We start from the raw sequence: 19,649 nt of genomic DNA, 5'->3' as shown, positions 1-19,649 counted from the left end.
TCTCTCTCTCTCTCACACTCTCTCTCTCTCTTTCTCCCTCTCTCCTCCTCTCAGACAAATCGGTGAGAACCTGATAGTGCCAGGCGGGGTGAAGACCATCGATGCCCACGGTCGCATGCTGATGCCAGGGGGCATTGACGTGCACACCCGCTTCCAGATGCCCGACCGGGGCATGGTCGCCGCTGACGACTTCTACCAGGGGACCCGGGCCGCCCTGGCGGGGGGCACCACCATGATCCGTGAGTCACCGGGGGGACGCTGGCTGTGTCTGGGGGACGGACGCAGCTCAGTGGTTAGAGCATCGCACTCTGGGTCAATAGGACACAGGTTCAGATCCCCTCAGTACTCTGGGTCAATAGGACACAGGTTCAGATCCCCTCAGTACTCTGGGTCAATAGGACACAGGTTCAGATCCCCTCAGTACTCTGGGTCAAGAGGACACAGGTTCAGATTCCCTCAGTACTCTGGGTCAATAGGACACAGGTTCAGATCCCCTCAGTACTCCATTTCAAATATCTATGTTTTTTTGTTTTTTTTTAAGCGTCTTCTAAATTATTACATTTTCATTATGCACACACACAGACTTCGATGACATTGAAGTATGTTTCCCACGAGTACTTTTGAAGCACTCAAAGATCTGCAGCCGTCAGACATACCAGCGTGCCACAATGCGCTGAGCAGGGAGAAGAGAGCTGGAGGGCTGGAGGGAGGCATGCTGCACGGCTTCCTCTCTCCCTCTAATCTCATCACCATACCACAGCCTTGTCACTCTTAGATGAGTCAGCAGAGTGTGTCCAAGAAGCCACTGTTCCCCCTGTCTCTCAGAGTGTGTGTGTGTGTGTGGATGGATGGAGGGGGGGTGACAGTGTTGCCTCCCAGCTCTGACAACCCCTGCTGACAGTCCCACAGCACCAGGACAGGAAGTGGGTCTCAGCTAGGGGGATGACAGACAGACCTGAGGTCAGGCAGGACTCTTAGAGCCGGACTGGTGCAGCTGTTTAGCTACCGAGATGTAGTATCACTGAGGGTTGATGTTCTACTAATACTCTTTCTGTGTGTGTGTGTGTTCTCGCGTGTGTTTGTCTGTTTGTGATCGTGTGCCTGTGTGTGTATGTCCTCGTGTGTGTGTGTGTGTGTGTGTGTGTAGTGGACCACGTGGTTCCGGAGCCCGGGGCCAGCCTGGTCTCTGCCTTCGAGCAGTGGCTGGACTGGGCCGGCAGCAAGTCCTGCTGTGACTTCTCCCTCCACGTGGACGTGACCGAGTGGCACAAGGGCGTCCAGGAGGAGATGGAGACGCTGGTGAAGGACCACGGTAGGACGACCTCGCCGACCTCACCTCCCCTGGAGGAGACCTCAGACTAGGGCCTGGGTCAGTTAGACCTCACCTCCCTGAGGAAACCTCAGACATTTACATTTTACATTTAGTCATTTTAGCGCTCATATCCAGAGCAACTTACAGTAAGTACAGGGACATTCCCCCGAGGCAAGTAGGGTGAAGTGCCTTGCCCAGGGACACAACTTCATTTGTCACACACGGGAATTGAACCGGCAACCTTCTGATTAATAGCCCGATTCCCTAACCGCTCAGCCATCTGAACACCCGAGCAGACTAGGGCCTGGGTCAGTGACAGCCTCTGGCTGGACCCTGAACAGGATTAGTGATTTCCTCCTCATCTCTGTCTATATTTAGATTTGTTCGGCCTGTTTTTTTTTTTTTTCTCTCTCTCTCTCTCTCTCTCTCTCTCTCTCTCTCTCTCTCTCTCTCTCTCTCTCTCTCTCTCTCTCTCTCTCTCTCTCTCTCTCTCTCTCTCTCTCTCTGTCTCTCTGTCTCTCTCCAGACCTCTATCCCTCTCTTTGACTCATCCCTTATTTTCTCAGGTGTCAACTCTTTCCTTGTCTATCTGGCTTATAAGGATGTTTTCCAGCTTACTGACTCTCAGGTAGGACTTCCTGTGTCATTTGTTTACTTTTGTCCTGGACTTCCTGTTTGTGTGACCTGGAAGCATTCAGCTTCAGATGCATGGCTGGTGATGTCAAAGCATGATGTCACTCGGCAGAACTGATCGTTTCTGGGCGGGGGGCGGGGGGGAGGGGGGCAGGGGGTGGGTGTAGCAGGCTAAGGGGGAGATTAAGGGGGCAGGAGTTGAGGGAGGTGGGGGCAGGGGTTGAGGGGTGGGGGTGTGGGCGGGTGCAGCAGCAGGCAATCTCACAGTAGAACCTCACCGTAGAACCTCACTGTAGAAGAACCTCACTGTAGAACCTCACTGTAGAACCTCACCGTAGAACCTCACTGTAGAACCTCACTGTAGAACGTCACCGTAGAACCTCACAGTAGAACCTCACCGTAGAACCTCACCGTAGAACCTCACCATAGAACCTCACTGTAGAACCTCACTGTAGAACCTCACCGTAGAACCTCACAGTAGAACCTCACCGTAGAACCTCACTGTAGAACCTCACTGTACAAGGTCTCCTGTGCTGGGTGCTGAATCCCCCCCTGTGTTGTTCCTCAGGTGTACGAGGTGTTCAGCGTGATCAGAGACCTGGGGGCCGTCGCTCAGGTCCACGCTGAGAACGGGGACATCGTGGCTGAGGTGAGAGCTCCTCACCGGGCACTGACACACTCAGATGTGGTGGGTGTATGGATGGATGTGGACATAGGGGGAGAGGGGGAATATACACAGAGTTATTGGTGAACAGATGCTGATGAATATGCATCAAGGTTAGTTGTGTGATTTGGCCAGTCGGAACTTCTTTACACATGACTCAACATATTTCCTGTTTCGTGTTTCCTCTCCCCCTCCCCTCCTCCCCTCCTCCCCTCCTCCCCTCCTCCCCTCTCCTACCCTCTCCTCCCCTCCTCCCTTCCCCTCCTCCCCCCCTCCCCTCCTCCCCCCCTCCTCCCCCTCCTCCCCCCCCTCCTCCCCTCCTCCCCTCCCCTCCTCTCCTCCCCTCTCATCTCCCCTCCTCCACTCCTCCCCTCCTCCACTCCTCCTCCACTCCTCCTCCCCTCCTCCTCTCCCCTCCTCTCCTCCTCCCCTCCTCCCCTCCTCCCCTCCTCTCCTCCCCTCCACCCCTACAGGAGCAGCGTCGTATCCTGGAGCAGGGCATCACAGGGCCGGAAGGTCACGTCCTGAGCCGTCCTGAGGAGGTAAGACACCACCACCGTCTCTACCCAGAATCCTCTCTGGTCCTGACCCCGCCCCCCCCCTGTCTCGCCCGCACGCTGACACGCCCCCTCTCTCTCTCCAGGTGGAGGCGGAGGCTGTCAACCGCTCTGTCACCGTGGCCAATCAGACCAACTGTCCCCTCTACATCACCAAGGTGATGAGCAAGAGTGCCGCCGATGTCATCGCTCAGGCCCGGAAGAAGGGTGAGACACCGTGGAACATTCTAGAACAGCGTTCCTCCCTCAACTCCGGTTCCGGGGAACACACTGTCCTGTTAATGTTCTAGATGTTTCCCTGCTCCAGCACACCTGGTTCAAATGAACGGGTCTTTGACAGGCTTCTAGTGAGCTTGATGATGACTCAGTGATCAATGATGACTTGAGCAGGGAAACATCTAGAACATGCAGGGCAGGGGGTCCCTGTGGACCAGGGTTGAGAAAGGCTGGTATATGCATGAATGTACTGTCTGTGTCATGTGTGCTGATTGGCTCTCTGTAGGCACCGTGGTGTACGGGGAGCCAATCACGGCCAGCCTGGGCACAGACGGCTCACACTATTGGAGCAAGAACTGGGCGAAGGCCGCCGCTTACGTCACCTCCCCACCCCTCAGCCCCGACCCCACCACGCCCGACTACCTCAACTCCCTGCTCTCCTGGTAAGACTGGGACTCCTTCAGCATCCTCCAGGATGCAGGGGGCCACTAGGGGGATGTGGATGAGTATGGGTGGACGAGCTCAGATGGATTTACATTTATCACATCTTCACTTTCCTCGTCTTACCTGATCCACAAACTCCTCAAACACTGGAGTCAAGTCGTACTTCCTTCTTTTAGATTGATTTCTTGGTCCTTTTTCATGCCATAGAGATGAGAGAGAGAGAGAGAGAGAGAGAGCAAAGATTTAGCGTAACCCTAACCCCTAACCCTGTTCTAACCCCGCCCCTGTTCTAACCCCACCCCTGTCCTAACCCCTCCCCTGTTCTAACCCCGACCCTGTTCTAACCCCGCCCCTGTCCTAACCCCTCCCCTGTTCTAACCCCGCCCCTGTTCTAACCCCACCCCTGTCCTAACCCCTCCCCTGTCCTAACCCCGCCCCTGTTCTAACCCCGCCCCTGTTCTAACCCCGCCCCTGTTCTAACCCCACCCCTGTGCTCTGGCCTACAGTGGGGACCTGCAGGTGACAGGAAGTGCCCACTGCACCTTTAACACCGCCCAGCGCGCCGTGGGCAAGGACGACTTCACCCTGATCCCCGAGGGCACCAACGGCACAGAGGAGAGGATGTCCCTGATCTGGGACAAGTGTGTGGTGAGTGCTCGTACCAGCCTGTCGGCCTGCCAAAACACTGATGTGGTACCTGGTGTGTGGCTAACGGGAGGATCGTGTTGTGACTTCCTTCGTGTTTCGGGTCTCTCCAGGTGACCGGTAAGATGGACGAGAACCAGTTTGTGGCGGTGACGAGCACCAACGCGGCCAAGATCTTCAACCTGTACCCCCGCAAGGGCCGCATCGCCGTGGGCTCCGACGCCGATCTATGGGACCCCGACGTCACCAAGATCATCTCAGCCAAGAGCCACAACTCTGTAGGTCCAGCTCTGCTGCCAGCACACCCTGACAGAACATACATATATAAAAAAAAAAAGTGTTTCTAGTTCACCGGAAAAGTACAAAGTGTTACGACACACACTCACGCTAAGATGTAACAACACTACCCAGTTATGTCATTGATAGTTCCAGTTAAAACAAGAAGTGTCCAAAGTCAACACTGGGGAGTATAGTGAGAGGTAAATATGTTTTCATATTGGGCTATTTATGGTCATATGACTGGTAAGCGCATCTGATTGGTTGAGAACACCAGTGGGAGGGGTGTGGTCTTCTCAGGGGAGTGATGTCATCCTGGAGTTCTGCCAGAGTTTTGGAACATGTAATTGTGGTTTGTTAGCAGGGAAATTACTGTAGGTGTGATAGACAGAGAGAGGGAGAGAGAGAGAGAGAGAAGAGAGAGAGAGAGAGGGAGAGAGAGAGAGAGAGAGGAAAAATGAGAGAGAGACAGTGAGGGAGAGAGAGAGTGAGAGTGAGAGTGTGTGTGTGTGTGTGTGTGTCTGAGCAATTAGAATCACACTGCTGTCCTCATTCTATGGTTCCTTTCTTTCCGCTTGGTCAGGAAATGACTAATGCATGTGGGGAAAACTGGTCATTTACTGTGTGTGTGTGTGTGTGTGTGTGTGTGTGTGTGTGTGTGTGTGTGTGGGAGGGAGGGAGGGAGAGGCTTGTGACCTCATGCTGTTCTGAGGACTGATGAAGCCCACCAGCTTGCCATCACCTCACACTCAGTAGCTTTTAGGAGGGGCGGTCACACTGATTCACACCACACTCACACAGCACATTTCAAAAAAGTCATGAGGTGATTAGATTAGATATTGTGTCTTTTATTCACATAAATGTTTCTTTCGTACAACAAGGACACCTTTGAAAAGGAGGGCAAGACAAGTGTATATTTGACATATCATGCACATATCTGACCTCTCCTTATCTGAACCCCCCCCCTCCCCCTCCCCCAGGCTGTGGAGTACAACATCTTTGAGGGCATGGAGGTGCGGGGCGCCCCCCTGGTGGTGATCAGCCAGGGCAGGATCGTCCTGGAGGAGGGGAACCTCCACACCACCGAGGGCTTCTGGGCGCTTCGTGGCCCGCAAGCCCTTCCCTGACTACGTGTACAAGAGGATAAAGGCCCGCAGTAGGGTAGGACCTCAGTGTTTAACACCTGCACCAGGACACAGTCTAGCAGGGTAGGACCTCAGTGTTTAACACCTGCACCAGGACACAGTCTAGCAGGGTAGGAGCTCTCTCTCTCTGCCACCTTCAGGGTCAAATCGACCCCTCAGACGGGGGAGGTGTGAAGGATTTCCTGTCCACTTTCCACACGTGTCACGTGTTACAAAATCCTAGCTAATATTCTGTATGATGATGTCATTTCCTGTCCTTCCATCTCTCGCTTGCTCCTGTGTGTCACCTCCCCAGCTGGCTGAGTTGAGGGGGGTCCCTCGGGGTCTCTACGACGGGCCAGTCTGCGAGGTTTCCGTCACCCCCAAGACCATGACGCCCGCCTCCTCTGCCAAGACCTCACCTGCCAAGCAGGCAGCCGGGCAGCCTGTCCGCAACCTGCACCAGTCCGGCTTTAGTCTGTCTGGTCAGTAACACTCTCCTCTAGGGCTGACAACCTTGGCGTACCCATCGGAATTGTCCCGTAGAATATGGAATTGTTCCGTAAAAAAATACTGAATTTTCCTTCCAAATATGGAATTGTGAGTAGGTTCCTTATTAAACTGATTTGGGACGAGCTTTGTTATGTGTTTTTTTTATTTAATTCAGTGTGAATCTACGAGAATAAACATCCCTGTCGGAAACAGTCCTGTAGTGGAACAATATCTTATGAGTAATCCTTCCTATTTCAGGAAGATTGACATTTCACTGCTGAGAGATGAGGTTGGCATGGAAACACGGTAGCCAGATTGTGACTGTCCTGTTGGCATGGAAACACGGTAGCCAGATTGTGACTGTCCTGTGTCTCCTTGCAGGCGCGCAAGTTGACGACAACATCCCCCGTCGGAACACCCAGCGCATCGTGGCTCCGCCCGGAGGCAGAGCCAACATCACCAGCCTGGGTTAAAGCTCTCCCATTGGACGGGGGGGGGGGGGGGGGGTTAAAGAGGAGGTGCTTCAGGAACTGTGTGTGTGGGGGGGACGACGACCAGAAACCACCTCTACATCCAGAGCCACGCCCTCCTACAGTGCCTGAAGCCCCTCCTCTACCTCCACTTCTACCCTCACCCCCTCCTTCATCCCCCCCTCCTCCATCTCTCCCCCCTTTTCTCCCCCATCCCAACACCCCCCCCCCCTGACGGAGACCCCTAGAGAAGAGTTGCCTCATACGAAGAACAACAACAAGCCGAACACTACAACAACACACCTTTATTTGAGCACTTTTGACTGTATTATTTCGTGTTTTATACTGTACTTTCTACCTGCCATTATTCTTTTGATTGTTTGTCTTTATTTTTATGTCGTAACAGATGGGTTCAGCAAGGCTAGACTGGGCAGATTTAACACAGGGAGGAATCGCCGTCACATGACTGGCATGCGTTCAGTTTCCGTCCTCCATCTTTGTAGTTTTTAGACGCACGGTAAACAAATTGAGAAGGTGTAATGCGTATGTTGTTGTGATGTTTCGAACAGTAGGTATGGAGTGTTTGCCGCTAACACTGTGATGTGAATTTGGAAAGGGATAAGGTTTGGATCCTTCACCAGAAGCTGGTGTCCTGTTTCGAATCCTCCAGTGTCATCGGTTAGCGCAGATTTAATCAGTTCAACACTGGCTATGATCGAGTGTATTTATCCGAGGAAAGTTTTGAGGCTGTACAACAGAGCCGTGTTCTAAGTCGAAGAGCTAGGTACAGCCTTGTATGGTTCCGTACGGCGCCATGTTCTGGGGAGATAGACTTTCTGGGGACATTCCCTCCGTCCTGCCAAACCACTTGAAGTCTTTGAAAGCTGCAGTGGGACGTTCCGGAACTCCAGCGGAATCAGAACCCTCAACCGGTTCCGAGTAGAACGCCGTGTTCCACAGCGGGGCCTTCTCAGGGTCTAAATGTGACCTGAGCCACTAATAGAACTTGAGGGAGTCGCTAGGAAGGAACAGGAGTGGATTAGAACACCACCGCCACAATATCACCCGCCTTATATTGGTGCTGCCCCCACCCCCGACTGCTAAAGGGAGGAATATTCACAGATCCATGCCGCGTTTTAATGATAGCGTTACATCATCCGGTGGGTTAGAAGAGGTATATTCATCGCCTCCATTTTCTCCCATCGCGTCTCCCCCTCCCTCTCTCCCCTTTAGGTGCCTGAACCCACCAACGTTGTACCGGTAGTTTGATTATTTGTATTATTCTTATTGTGGTAAGAGAAGGATGTAACATATATGTGTAAGGTAGCCAGGTTTAACCGATGCAAAGGTGCCAGTTTTTGCTCTTGCGTGATCCACGAGTGGTGTTCCTGTAGAGAGAAAAACCAAGTGATATATTTTAGAGATGTAGAGTTTGTTCGCCGTTGTCGATATCGGTATTTTTAGTGTCACGATTCTGTCGTTAGGTGCCAAAGGGCTGAACACTACTAATGTTTGGAGGGAGATGTGGGGTTCTGTGTAAGCTGGTGTGCTGTGTTAGTGCGTTAGGCTCCAGGCTCTACCTGTTTGCCGGGCTGGTCTCTGACATGGCCTGGATCGATGCCAGCGTCTGTTGGCTCCGACCGCTCGTCTGGTTTTCATTTAGCGAGGCGGTTCCTCCGAATGTGTTCATTTCTCCCCGTCGGTGAGATGTTCTCTGGATGACTTCACACGGAGCAACCCTCCATCGCCGTCTCTCTCTCTTTCACACACACACCAACACGCAAACACATGCACTAACACACACGCACTCACGCATACAAGTTTGCACACACACACACACGTCACACGACACACACTTCGACCCCTGGGTCATCTCATCTCACCCCGCCCCACCTTCACCCTCCCCAGCGAGAGAACCTTCTCACAGATCTCAGAACCACTCGCCTTGGTGATTGTGATTTATGATTCACGTTTTTGACGGTCGTTTAAGGTTTTTTTCTCCAGTGCTTGGATCACGTCAGGTGGTTTCCGCTCTCTTCTTCCTCCCTGTCCTGGGACGGCGTTGTGGCATCTCTTCAGCATGAGTCCGTTTCGCTTGCTTGGTGTTCGAATGCATATTTCTCAAACGGAGGGGACGCACGAGTTCCTGATTTTCTGGCTTTTCCCCACTCTGGACTCTTGGTGGTTGAGGAGGCAGTCTGCTCAAGCACACATACCATTTGGCAGGGAGGAGAATTCCCCTGAGACTGAAAGTATGTCTCTGCTAGTCCCCCCCCTCCCTCCCTCCCTCCCGCCCTCCCTCCCTCCCTCCCACCCTCCCCCCCCGCCCTCCCTCTCTCCCTCCTCCCCTCCTCCTCACTCTTTCTCTGGCTTTTCCACTGTTGCCGTCTGTTGTCGTGACTACGGGGCCCTTGTGTCACACCGGGCTTACTTTTTTTGTTTGTCATGGCAACCCTGTGTCAGATCGGAAGTTGCCCGTGGCAACCACTCTGGACCTGGTGCTATTAGAACAACAGTCTTGCGTCTGGAATGGCTGCAGTGAGTCTATTCAACATGCACCTGCTTCTCCGGAACAAGGGTTTATCAACCTGTAACAGCTTCGGTACATATATAGATTGGTATTGGTATATACCAATTGGTATCCATTGGCCCTGAGTGACATCATCCAGAAGGTTCCGCGGGCTTCAGGTGTTCTAGAATCCTCTGAGGGCTCCAGAGTGCCATTCCATTCCCCCCGTCTGGGGAAGCTATCCGTGCCTGAAGTATTCACCCACTCCTCCATGTCAACCACCGGCCGTCATGGCTGTCGCCACGGCAGCGTCCCCTCCGCGTCCACACACACACGCGAACACACACACACATTCCTTTGCGCTCTGTCAGCCTAGGTGTTTTTTCTATGCCGCGCTAATACTGTACGTGATGTAAGCAAACCGCCGTGGGAGGAGAGAGGAGCTTGTAGGTCTGAGGTTGCTAACGCTGTTTAACCCCCCCACCACCCTGCCCCCGTGCTCTCCCTAACACCCCGCACCCCTGCACCCTGCCCCCGTGCTCTCCCTAACACCCCGCACCCCTGCACCCTGCCCGCCCTATCGTGAAAGTGAAAACTGTGTGATTGTGTTTGTCTTGATGGCCGCAGGGGGCATCTGGGTTGCTTCCTGTCTGTGGAGCTCTTCCGGTCCCATGGACGGTGATGTAAAAACAATGATTTCAAAGGATTAAACATGAAAAATAATCGAAGCTCCGAGTCTTGTTAGTTTTTTGTTGTTGTCGTTCTTTTGAAATTTCACACTCAGAGGAGATCCACACAGAAGGTAACATAATGAACACGACTTCTGAAGCCTGCAGACTTGAAGCAAGAAACATCAATACGCTATCAGTATAGCTTACTTTTTTATGTTCTATTGACTGAGAACTTTGAGCTAATCATCTTCCTCCTTCCATCTTCCTCGTGTCAGGGATGGCTGGAACACGATGGAAACAAGAAAGGTTTGTGTGTAATTCCCTTTTCTAACACAAGGAGGCAGCTTAACCAAAGGCCTGCAACAGGTACAATCTTCCATCTGCTGGACACTGTTCTCTACAAGCAACTACTAAGAATGTAACTGACTGAACATGTTCATGACTGCACTGGTTTAGTAATGAAAAGACTTGACTCATGTTTTCTTAACTAGACCAATCAGTAATTAGCTAATATCAGCTAGTAAAGGAGATTAGTTCAATTTCACCAATGGAGGATTAGCCAAGAGTGGTTGATGAGTCCTACATATTTTAACGACAGATGAGACATTTAAACGTTTCATAGCGATCTTCGATTCCAGAATCCCCCCCACAGCATCCTATACAGCTTGCAAAATAACAGTAAGCAACACGAGTCCACAAGTTGTAAATGTTAAAACCTGTCAAACTGCAAAGCAGACTTCCACAAGTCAAATCCACCACAGAGCACGGAGTTTGATGATGAGGCAGGGAGTTCGGGTGTGTCTCTGGACGTTCTCTATCCTCACAAGGAGGAACCTGTTCCCACAGAGCACAGAAAGACCTCTGTCACGAACACAACACGTTTGCCGGTCTGACGGCGAAAGCACATACATCGATTAACACACACACTGTACAACTCAGTACCTTAAAGACGGCTTGTCATAAATATCGTGTCCTTCACAAGCTGAGGGCTGGTTTGGTCCGGCGATCTCAGAAAACAAACGTTCAGGATTTGACTTTGTCGTTAAAGTGACCAGGGTTAGAAAACCATGAGTCACTGTCGTCGAGTTTCCCATTGAGACAGAATACAACCTCATGCAATGCAACGTTCTCCCCAAAACTAAAGCCCCTCATCCCTTCTGTCCAGCCACCTGGACAACCGTCCGTGCGACGTAATCACCCGGTCTGAGCGGCTCACTCCAGGTTAGCGAGAGGGCCTCACGTCAATTTCACTCTCGCTTCTTTCCCCGCTCGTCAAAACGTCGGGGACTTTTATTGTGAAATTTTCGAGCCATACGTCCATGTCAGACCGCCTCCGCCTCGCCTCCCAGCGACAGCAGGTGGACCTTGGTTTGAGCCCCGGAGACAGAATGGTCTGGGCGCGGGTTCTCCGGTGAAGAACCGGAACGTTCCCCCGCCGCGAAGCACCACGCCTTCAGCAGGCTCTTGCTGTGGACGCGGGCGCTTTGGGAACGAGGCGGGGCCGAGGAACCGGAGGAACCAGAGGAACCGGAGGGGGCCCTCCAACAGCAGGGCAGGCAGGCTGGGGAGGGAGCACTGGCCCGGGGGGCGGAGGAGGCCGAGGGGCTGGGGGAGGGGGGAGGAGGGGACCGGTGGAGGATCAGGGGGCCGGGGGTTGAGGTGTGGGAGGGGCCCCCGCCCGCTCTGCGGAGGCAGCGGCCGCGGAGAACGTTCTGGAAGGCCTTCTTGAACTCCTGGCTGAAGCAGGGGTATATTATGGGGTTGATGCAGCTGTTGAGGTAGCCCAGCCAGAAGGTGATCTTAAATATGGTGTCAGAAGGTCTGTAGTCGGGGAAGATGGAGCCTGGATACACACACACAGACAGACAGACATATACACACACACACACTTAGACCACTTCTAGAGCATCCTAAATCTTTCAAAGCAAAATACGTTGATTTGTGAATGCCTGGCTGTGCGTAGTTTAAATGTCAGTCCTGAAAGCGCATGAGAAAAGCCGCATTAAACTAGTTCACATTTATCCAAAGCGACTTCCAAGAGAAGTTCCAGGTTTCATAAACATAAGACAATGTGAAAGAACCGTAGCACAAACCTCTGAATTCCAAGGCACTCAGTATTTTGTACTGCGTGTTCTGAATGTCTGTATGACATTTAATATTATTCTCCTGTTGCTTTGCTGCCAGTTGTAAGGAATGATGGACAGTCATGGCTGTGGTTACTGCCCATCAAGCCCTGTATGTTTGCTGTCTGTAATGGGTTTTTTAGAATCAAGGACTAAGTCCTGGCTCAGCTCATTTTCTCCCGGAGCATTAAACCTGTTATTCCTACCAATGCTTTGTTTTGTTTCCAGTAATTGAATTTCTGGTGTACCATAGAAGAAGAAAAAAACACGATCCATAGTTAATAGCATATGTTGTACGTGTGTGTGTGTCTATGTCTGTCTGTGTGAGTGTGTGTATGTGTCTGAATATACATTTCCTGGTGTGTAGACCAACATAGCTAAAGTATATTACAGAAATAATTTGAAATCGCCTAGAACGTGCCAAAGAAGGATTCCTGTTCTTCTCTGGAGCCTAGTTTCATGAAAGGCCGCATTTACACCCCCTGGAACAGGTACAGAACCTCACACGACGCAGAGACTAATCAACGCTAATCTGCAGATGATGAGTTTGACCTTCATCTCCATAACTCGCATTTCAGATTAGTCTCATCCTTCATCAAATACATTACAGTCTCCGCAACCATTCTGCCTCTGTAACCACTGTCCCGCTCGAACATTAATCACTCCCTCTGACATGGGGAGGGACACTCACGCTCCAGAGATCACGACCCCGGTGACCCAGGATCCATTACGTCAATCGTCCCATTCCGAAACACGACATGGTTACGATTCTAAGAGCCAGTACTGCTCGGACAGAAGCGTGATCAGTGTGATATTGTTTTCTTATCGTTCCTGAGGTTGTTTTGAAACCAGGTTGTTTTGAAACCAGTCGATGGTATTTGATGAAGCATTCTTTCCTAAATCTTTGGCCTCTAACGTTGTTGCATTGTTCACTGTGGCAGAAAGAACTTAAGCAAATAGGTTGCAAATGGAAGCGGGCGCCTTCCCTCCACTCTGCCTTTCCATCAATACTCTCATTTCCATTCGATTTTGCCTCAGCTCAGAAGATGGGATTTACATTTTGCGGTTCAGTGGAGTTGAGGGGCAGGTGTATATTTTTAGACTCTTGGATAGGGAATCTTCTATTAGGAAAAAACCAAACCCAAAAACAACACATCGCCATTCAATCCTGAAGGGCCGTGAAAGATAGACGTGCTGTAACTAAGCAGAAAGTTTGAACTTGTTTACACTTTGAGCTACACGTCAGAAGGTCTACTCTCAGTCTAGTTGCTCGCACTACCTTCCCTTCAAGCCTTGTCTAAACACAAGCCACACTTCCTTCGGTATGATGAATGATGCATTGTGGGATACCCACCGATGGGTAGAACCAGGAAGAAGGGCAGCCAGCAGAGCACAAAGCACCCCACCACGATGCCCAGCGTCTTGGCCGCCTTCTTCTCCCGCGAGAACCTCAGCAGCTTCACCAACGAAGACGCCCATCGGCGCCCCCCGGCCCCCTCCTCCTCCTCCTGCCCCTCCTCCTCCCGCGACGCCTTCCCCCGGTGGACCCTGAGCGCCACTCCCTCCGCCTGCATCCCCTCCTTCTTCCTGCCCTCCCTCAGCGCCCGGGTCTGCCGCCGGGCCACCACGTAGACCCGGCAGTACATGACCAGGATGACGGCCAGCGGGACGTAGAAGGAGCCCAGGGCGGAGAACAGGGCGTAGCCGGGTTCCTCCGTGATCCGGCACACCGTCTCGTCCTCGGGATCCGGTTCCTTCCAGCCGAAGAGCGGCCCCACGGATATGGCGGCGGACAGCCCCCACAGGGCCGCCACGGCGGCCAGGCCTCGCCCCCTGGTGGACATGGAGCGGTAGTGCAGCGGGTAGCTGACGGCCAGGCAGCGGTCCACGGAGATGACGCACAGGCTGAGGATGGAGGCGGTGCAGCAGAGCACGTCCAGGGCCGCCCAGACGCCGCAGAAGGGCCGGCCGAACACCCAGCGGCCCAGCGCCTCCGAGGCGGCGGAGAAGGGCAGCACGGCGGAGCTGAGGAGGAGGTCGGCGGCCGCCAGGTTGGCAATGAAGTAGTGCGTGACGGAGCGCAGGTGGCTGTGGCACACCACCGACAGGATGACCAGGATGTTGCCCAGGACGCCGAACACCACAAACACCCCCAGCACCAGCCCCAGGGTGATCGCCTTGGCAACGTGGATCTCGGAGAAGACGGAGGCGGAGCTGCAGTTGGGGCAGCCTTCGGAGGCGGGCGCGGCGCTCGCATTCTCTCCCCAAGGAACCATTTTTGGAGGGTTTTCGAAGGCTCAGTCGGGGGGTTAAGCCGTCTTCCGGTTCAGCATAGATGCTGTGTGGCCATTTTGTGTCTTCACGACTCAAAACATTCCACAGTTACCCTCCTTCCTCCTCACCCCCAGATCTCCGACACCAGGAGCTTGCGCCCGAGGGCTGACGCCATGATGTCACCGATGGAGGAATGTTGTCGAAGGTACGAGTGGAGAGATGTATCCACAGACCTGAGGAGAAGAATTCAGATGGAGGTTAAAGATCAAACAGACAGTAACGTTCCAAGGCTCAGATCTCTCCGATGAAAAAAACTGTGCATGCACTTCTCGATTACATTTAGTCATTTTTTAGCAGACGCTCTTATCCAGAGCAATGATTACAAAAGACACTTGAATAGAAAACCGAGGCCTTTGTACAAAGTCCTCCCATCTGCCAAAAAACATCTATGGGAAAACAATCTAACAGATGAGGATATTGGTGATGTCGTAAATACATCATGCACACATCTTCATATCCTGTCTTCTACCAGATAACAGCTGTGCCGGAATGTTCTTCACATCAACAGGAGGGATCGCTAACCCGGGCTTGGTTCAGTGAACACCCTTCCCTCTGTTCCCTTGTCATCAGGGCCACCTCCACAGTCCCTCTCTCTCTCTCTGCCAGTTTGTTTTCCTTTCAGATCTATAACTTATTATATCCCAGGCCCCACGAGCACTGGCACAGAACACCCCCCCCCCCCCCCCCCCCCGTCACCAGGATGGAATTCATGAGCAGCTAGTAAAGCGCACTGCTCAAGAAATAAATAAAATATACGAAAACAAAAAAAGCTAATTTTCACACAGGCGCCGTGGCATAAATCCAGAAGGAGCACGTGCTGGGATTCTTTAAGGGGCTACGTCTGCAAGCCGGGCTACAGCTCTACCGGTTAGATGAAAGGCCAGGAATTGAAGAGAGGGCAGTGTATAAGAGTTGTGAAGGGCAGAGGGCAGATAATTCCACTCAGTTGCACTCCCGGCTCCTACGTGTTGGAGATTTGGGTTGTCACAGGACGAGATAAATGTAGAGGAGTATGGAAATGATTGGTGATAGGGCCGTAGCAGAGCAGAATCCCCTATCCTGGTCACATGAATGTTCTGTTTCTATTCACAGGAGTCAGGTGGCTGAGCGGTTAGGGAATCGGGCTAGTAATCCGAAGGTTGCGAGTTCGATTCCCGGTCATGCCAACTGACGTTGTGTCCTTGGGCAAGGCACTTCACCCTACTTGCCTCGGGGGAATGTCCCTGTACTTACTGTAAGTCGCTCTGGATAAGAGCGTCTGCTAAATGTAAATGAATGAAGACACTTTTTGTCTGTGGTGAGGTAATGGAATAATGGAAGCTCTACTTCGTTTAAATGCTCACTGTTGGGATTTGGTTATGATGTCCAGAGGGGGTGTAGATAAGGGGTACTTGCTACGAATCTAAAACAGTTTGAGCTTCAGATGGTACTGTACTATGCTATACTTTGGATGCAGAAAATTCAGACTTCAGTCTGAACAAGGATTGATAAGACGACAGCTCTGGAACACTGGAGATATTTCAGTCTATAGTTGTTTTCTATTGAGTTTGCCAAGCATTTAGTCACTGTTGTGAGCCATATTTAAATCCCAGCATGTGCAAAGGAGAATTATCTACTGGCTGCAGTGGAAGCCCGACTTCAGAAAAATATGGCCCAATACCTTACTGTTATGATGGCATGTGCCTTGCACAGATGACCTTCTTCACAACATCCTAATTTGAAGTATTTTATCCATTTTCTGTCAGACTTGGTTCTCTCTCCCTTCATCTGTCACTTTTCCTCCCTCCTCTTCTTTCTATTACCTCAATATCTTTCTCGCTCTGTTATCCCTTCTCCCTCTCTTTACTTCGAAACAGCCCTCGTTTCCTTCATCTTTCATCTCTAATAGCCACCCAACAACCTTCCATTTAAGTGCTGCAGGCAAGCTGCAGGGAAAGCCTAAATCAACAGAGAAAAGCAGAACTTGGGAGTTTGACGGTTTTATCAAATCTGGACAGTTACGCATTAAGATGGGATACGCTGATGAGAATAATGCTAATAATCATGTATAATAATAATAATTCACTTTCAAGCTGCCAGATGTTTAGCACTTAGGATACTCTACTTCACGGCTAATGCTAGTACTCAACAGGTGGTCAGCATTGGCAAGACAGGATCGTTCATCTTGGTTCTTCAATCATATGAACGATAATCTACTTAGAAAGTAGTTCCACACATAGGCGTATGTAACAACATCCACATAGTTTGGCAATTACATTATTGCATTAGAAGAATTTGTGATTCATAACAGTCATGGTAAAATGTCAGCAAGCCATATCTATGAGATTAGAATCCTAATTATTGCTGGTCTTTGTTAAGAAGGATTTCAAGCCCTCTGCCTCAGATGAGTATGACAACCGACCACAATCAGTCTCAATATAGATTATGTAGTTATGGTTCACCAAAGCGACCTAGACTGGAACAGCACAAGGAGAATCAGCTCTCAGTTGTGTATCAGCACAAAGAAACCTTAGTCTGAAAGCTCAGTCTGAAAGTATATCTGCGATGTTCAAAAGAACTAATCTCCCAAATGTCCTCTTTCTACAGCAATATAAATCAACCTCACATGCTATTGAGACACATACTTTTGTCCGTTGTGTTTTTCCTAGCCAAGGACAGACATGATAAATGAACGTTACTCATGTGAAAAAATAAAAAACTGCAAATCGGCAGTGTGGATTTCCACTGTTAGCTTCAGATGCAGCATCGCTCTTTGAAAAGACTTGGTGGGTTTTCAATCTGCTGTATCATTCCTTTGCTGACTGTCCATTGTTCTGCCTCACTTAGTTTCTGGGGATGAAAGGTGGAACGATTAAACTGGAGCTAAACTGACCATTTTGATAACAACGGTCACGTTATCAAGACCAAAAATATGAACATGCAAACATTTAATTAAAACGGGTGTTCATCAATAATGGACTTACTAACCAAGATAAAACCTCTGGGACGCAATCAAATGAGACAATGTTTAATTTATGAAACATTAAGCGATGAAACGTGGTTCAAAACAAATCTGTGATCGGGTGATCATTTAGGAGAAACCTCCATGAATAAAATTACATTGTTGAAACTCAAGGCGTAAGTGATTTCTTAAAGTAAGATAACTGTTCGACACATTCCATACATTCAGTCAACTAAACTCGACTAAAATAAACCTTCCAACAGACCAATAAATTAAGTAGGTGTTGTTAGTCTAAATAATCGTTTGTCTACAACGAAATGAATACAATTCTTATATTTTTTCTCTCCTCAACGGGTCGATAACGAAATGTATCAGTAGGCTATTAACGAAAAATATGTCTTAACAACAATGTAAATAAATATAAATTATTGTTATTACATACGTGCCAGCTGAGCTCCTGGTGAAAACTATAGTTCAGTGATGTGATGTCCTCTTGAATAAGGCTCGGAATGGGACGCACTCCACCTGATATCCGAGAAAACGCCCCCCCCCCCCCCCCCCCCCCCTTCTGTTTTACCCCTGCAGTGTAGTTAAGAGGTTCGGAAGAGGTTAATCTACACATAACGTATTGCCATCTTCATCATCATCATCGCCATTCCCATGATGCCCATAATCAATAGAATGACGCATTGGCCAACACACTAAATGGTCGTATTCTAGAGATGGTAGGATTATCTGCGTTTGCAGTGACAGTTTTTTGTTGAAGTACCTTTTTTTGCATCTGGTAACAAACACATTGAGAAACAGATGATCAGAAAATAGAGTTTGCCTACTTCTACACTCATCAATTTCCCTTTTACTTGCCACGACCATTCAGGATAATTGACTCATAGTTACTGTAGTGATTGATTTTTGGAACAAACACGCAAATAGTGTTCAGACAGCTATCAATTTTTTGCGTGTTTCCCAGATGAGCAGTAATGGAACACACACGGCACTGTCACCCATCGCGTGGCAGTTTAAATTGTTGCTGGCCAGTAAGATTCAACTTCATGGTTTAGTCGCAACGTTGAGGATGCTTGATTGTTTGCACTCCCTGCACACTCTCAGTGAAAATATCTGGATGTGGAATAAACACATTATCACAAGTGATCGCACTTAACACCAATTAGAGAAGGCATTTTTAAGGTAATGCCACTAGAAAGCGACAGTATAGGACACGCTAAGGATAAAAGCCATGTCAAAAGGTTCATTCCTGATTGTATCTGCTAATGCCTTAAAGGGAAATACACCCTGTGACATATCTATAAAAAAGCACAGTTGTACACATTGTATTTCGCGGACAGCTGTGAAAACACCGTTGGCGTCAGCGCATGTGTGAAAGCAGTTAGGGTGTAAGCTACAATATTGTATTTATTTATTAGATAGTAACATCAAGGTACAAACAATAATAAACACGTTGTGCTACAGCTTGAATATTAATAGTTTTATTTCGTTGTGGAAACTAAGCTTAGTTCAGTCATGGTGTTCTACACGAAAGTTACTAAATAACGCTTTTATTGACACATGCAATCACATCATCTTCTACACTTCAGAATGGCATTCAGACATGATCAAGACTCCACTCATAGCCAGGACTTTACTTGTAAACAATGTGAGTCACCAGAAATGAACACACAGCTAGGTATTTCTTTCTTTAGCTCTCCTGGAATTGAAAGGTCTTGCCAGAGATGAGCAGAGATGAGAATAGTTAAGTTTTAATGGTTAGTAATAGTTAATTTATGGTTAACTATGGTTTGTTAATAGTTACTTTAATGTAAAAGATTCATGACAGGATCTAACCTCTAACCTGGTTAGACCCAGATTATATATTCATGACAACAAAGTGACCAAAGTCTCTCCAGTTTGTGAGTACAGTACAGTGTGTGTAAGAAAGAAATGAATTGCAATTCAGATCTAGAAAACAGACTATTAATAGTAAATGTAGAATTTGATTTGAAGTAACCCTAGTGGACCATACTAGGCCACACTGAAGAACTCATGCTTAAGTGAAATGTAATTTCTACTTCTAATCAGCAATCATATGAATAATTTATACCGCTTAGATGCCAGGCTAAAGTTACACAGACATTTTCAGTCTTGGTCTGTGGACCCCCTGAAGTAGCCCTGGATACCCCTTGGATACCCCATATATGAAAGTCTGGTTTCTCCACTTCGGTCCTAACTGAGTCATCGCTC

The 19,649-nt window shown here is 49.7% G+C and overlaps 2 protein-coding genes across 2 annotated transcripts in view; one reads left to right on the top strand and one right to left on the bottom strand.

The window, feature by feature from the left end:
- The window catches only part of dpysl2b (dihydropyrimidinase like 2b), a 19,480-nt gene extending 9,421 nt beyond the window's left edge, over positions 1 to 10,059 (top strand). Inside the window, 13 exon segments of the mRNA XM_067258001.1 lie at positions 55 to 239; positions 1,148 to 1,312; positions 1,879 to 1,940; positions 2,514 to 2,594; positions 3,083 to 3,151; positions 3,253 to 3,373; positions 3,669 to 3,825; positions 4,333 to 4,474; positions 4,585 to 4,749; positions 5,728 to 5,838; positions 5,840 to 5,908; positions 6,188 to 6,356; positions 6,745 to 10,059. Of these exon segments, the coding sequence (XP_067114102.1) occupies positions 55 to 239; positions 1,148 to 1,312; positions 1,879 to 1,940; positions 2,514 to 2,594; positions 3,083 to 3,151; positions 3,253 to 3,373; positions 3,669 to 3,825; positions 4,333 to 4,474; positions 4,585 to 4,749; positions 5,728 to 5,838; positions 5,840 to 5,908; positions 6,188 to 6,356; positions 6,745 to 6,836 (1,588 nt within the window). The 3' untranslated portion in view covers positions 6,837 to 10,059.
- A 1,276-nt stretch (positions 10,060 to 11,335) lies between these two features.
- adra1ab (adrenoceptor alpha 1Ab) lies at positions 11,336 to 14,412 on the bottom strand. The gene is made up of 2 exons (XM_067258681.1): positions 13,491 to 14,412; positions 11,336 to 11,856 (listed from the first exon to the last, which is right to left on the bottom strand). Exons 1-2 carry the CDS (start codon positions 14,410 to 14,412, stop codon positions 11,336 to 11,338), a joined length of 1,443 nt encoding a protein of 480 aa, XP_067114782.1.
- Between the last annotated feature and the right edge of the window lie 5,237 nt (positions 14,413 to 19,649).

Source organism: Osmerus mordax, chromosome 20, assembly GCF_038355195.1.
Source record: "Osmerus mordax isolate fOsmMor3 chromosome 20, fOsmMor3.pri, whole genome shotgun sequence".
NCBI classification, from domain to species: domain Eukaryota; kingdom Metazoa; phylum Chordata; class Actinopteri; order Osmeriformes; family Osmeridae; genus Osmerus; species Osmerus mordax.
Note: the sequence above shows the minus strand (reverse complement) of the source record. Positions and strands in the feature narration are given on the sequence as shown.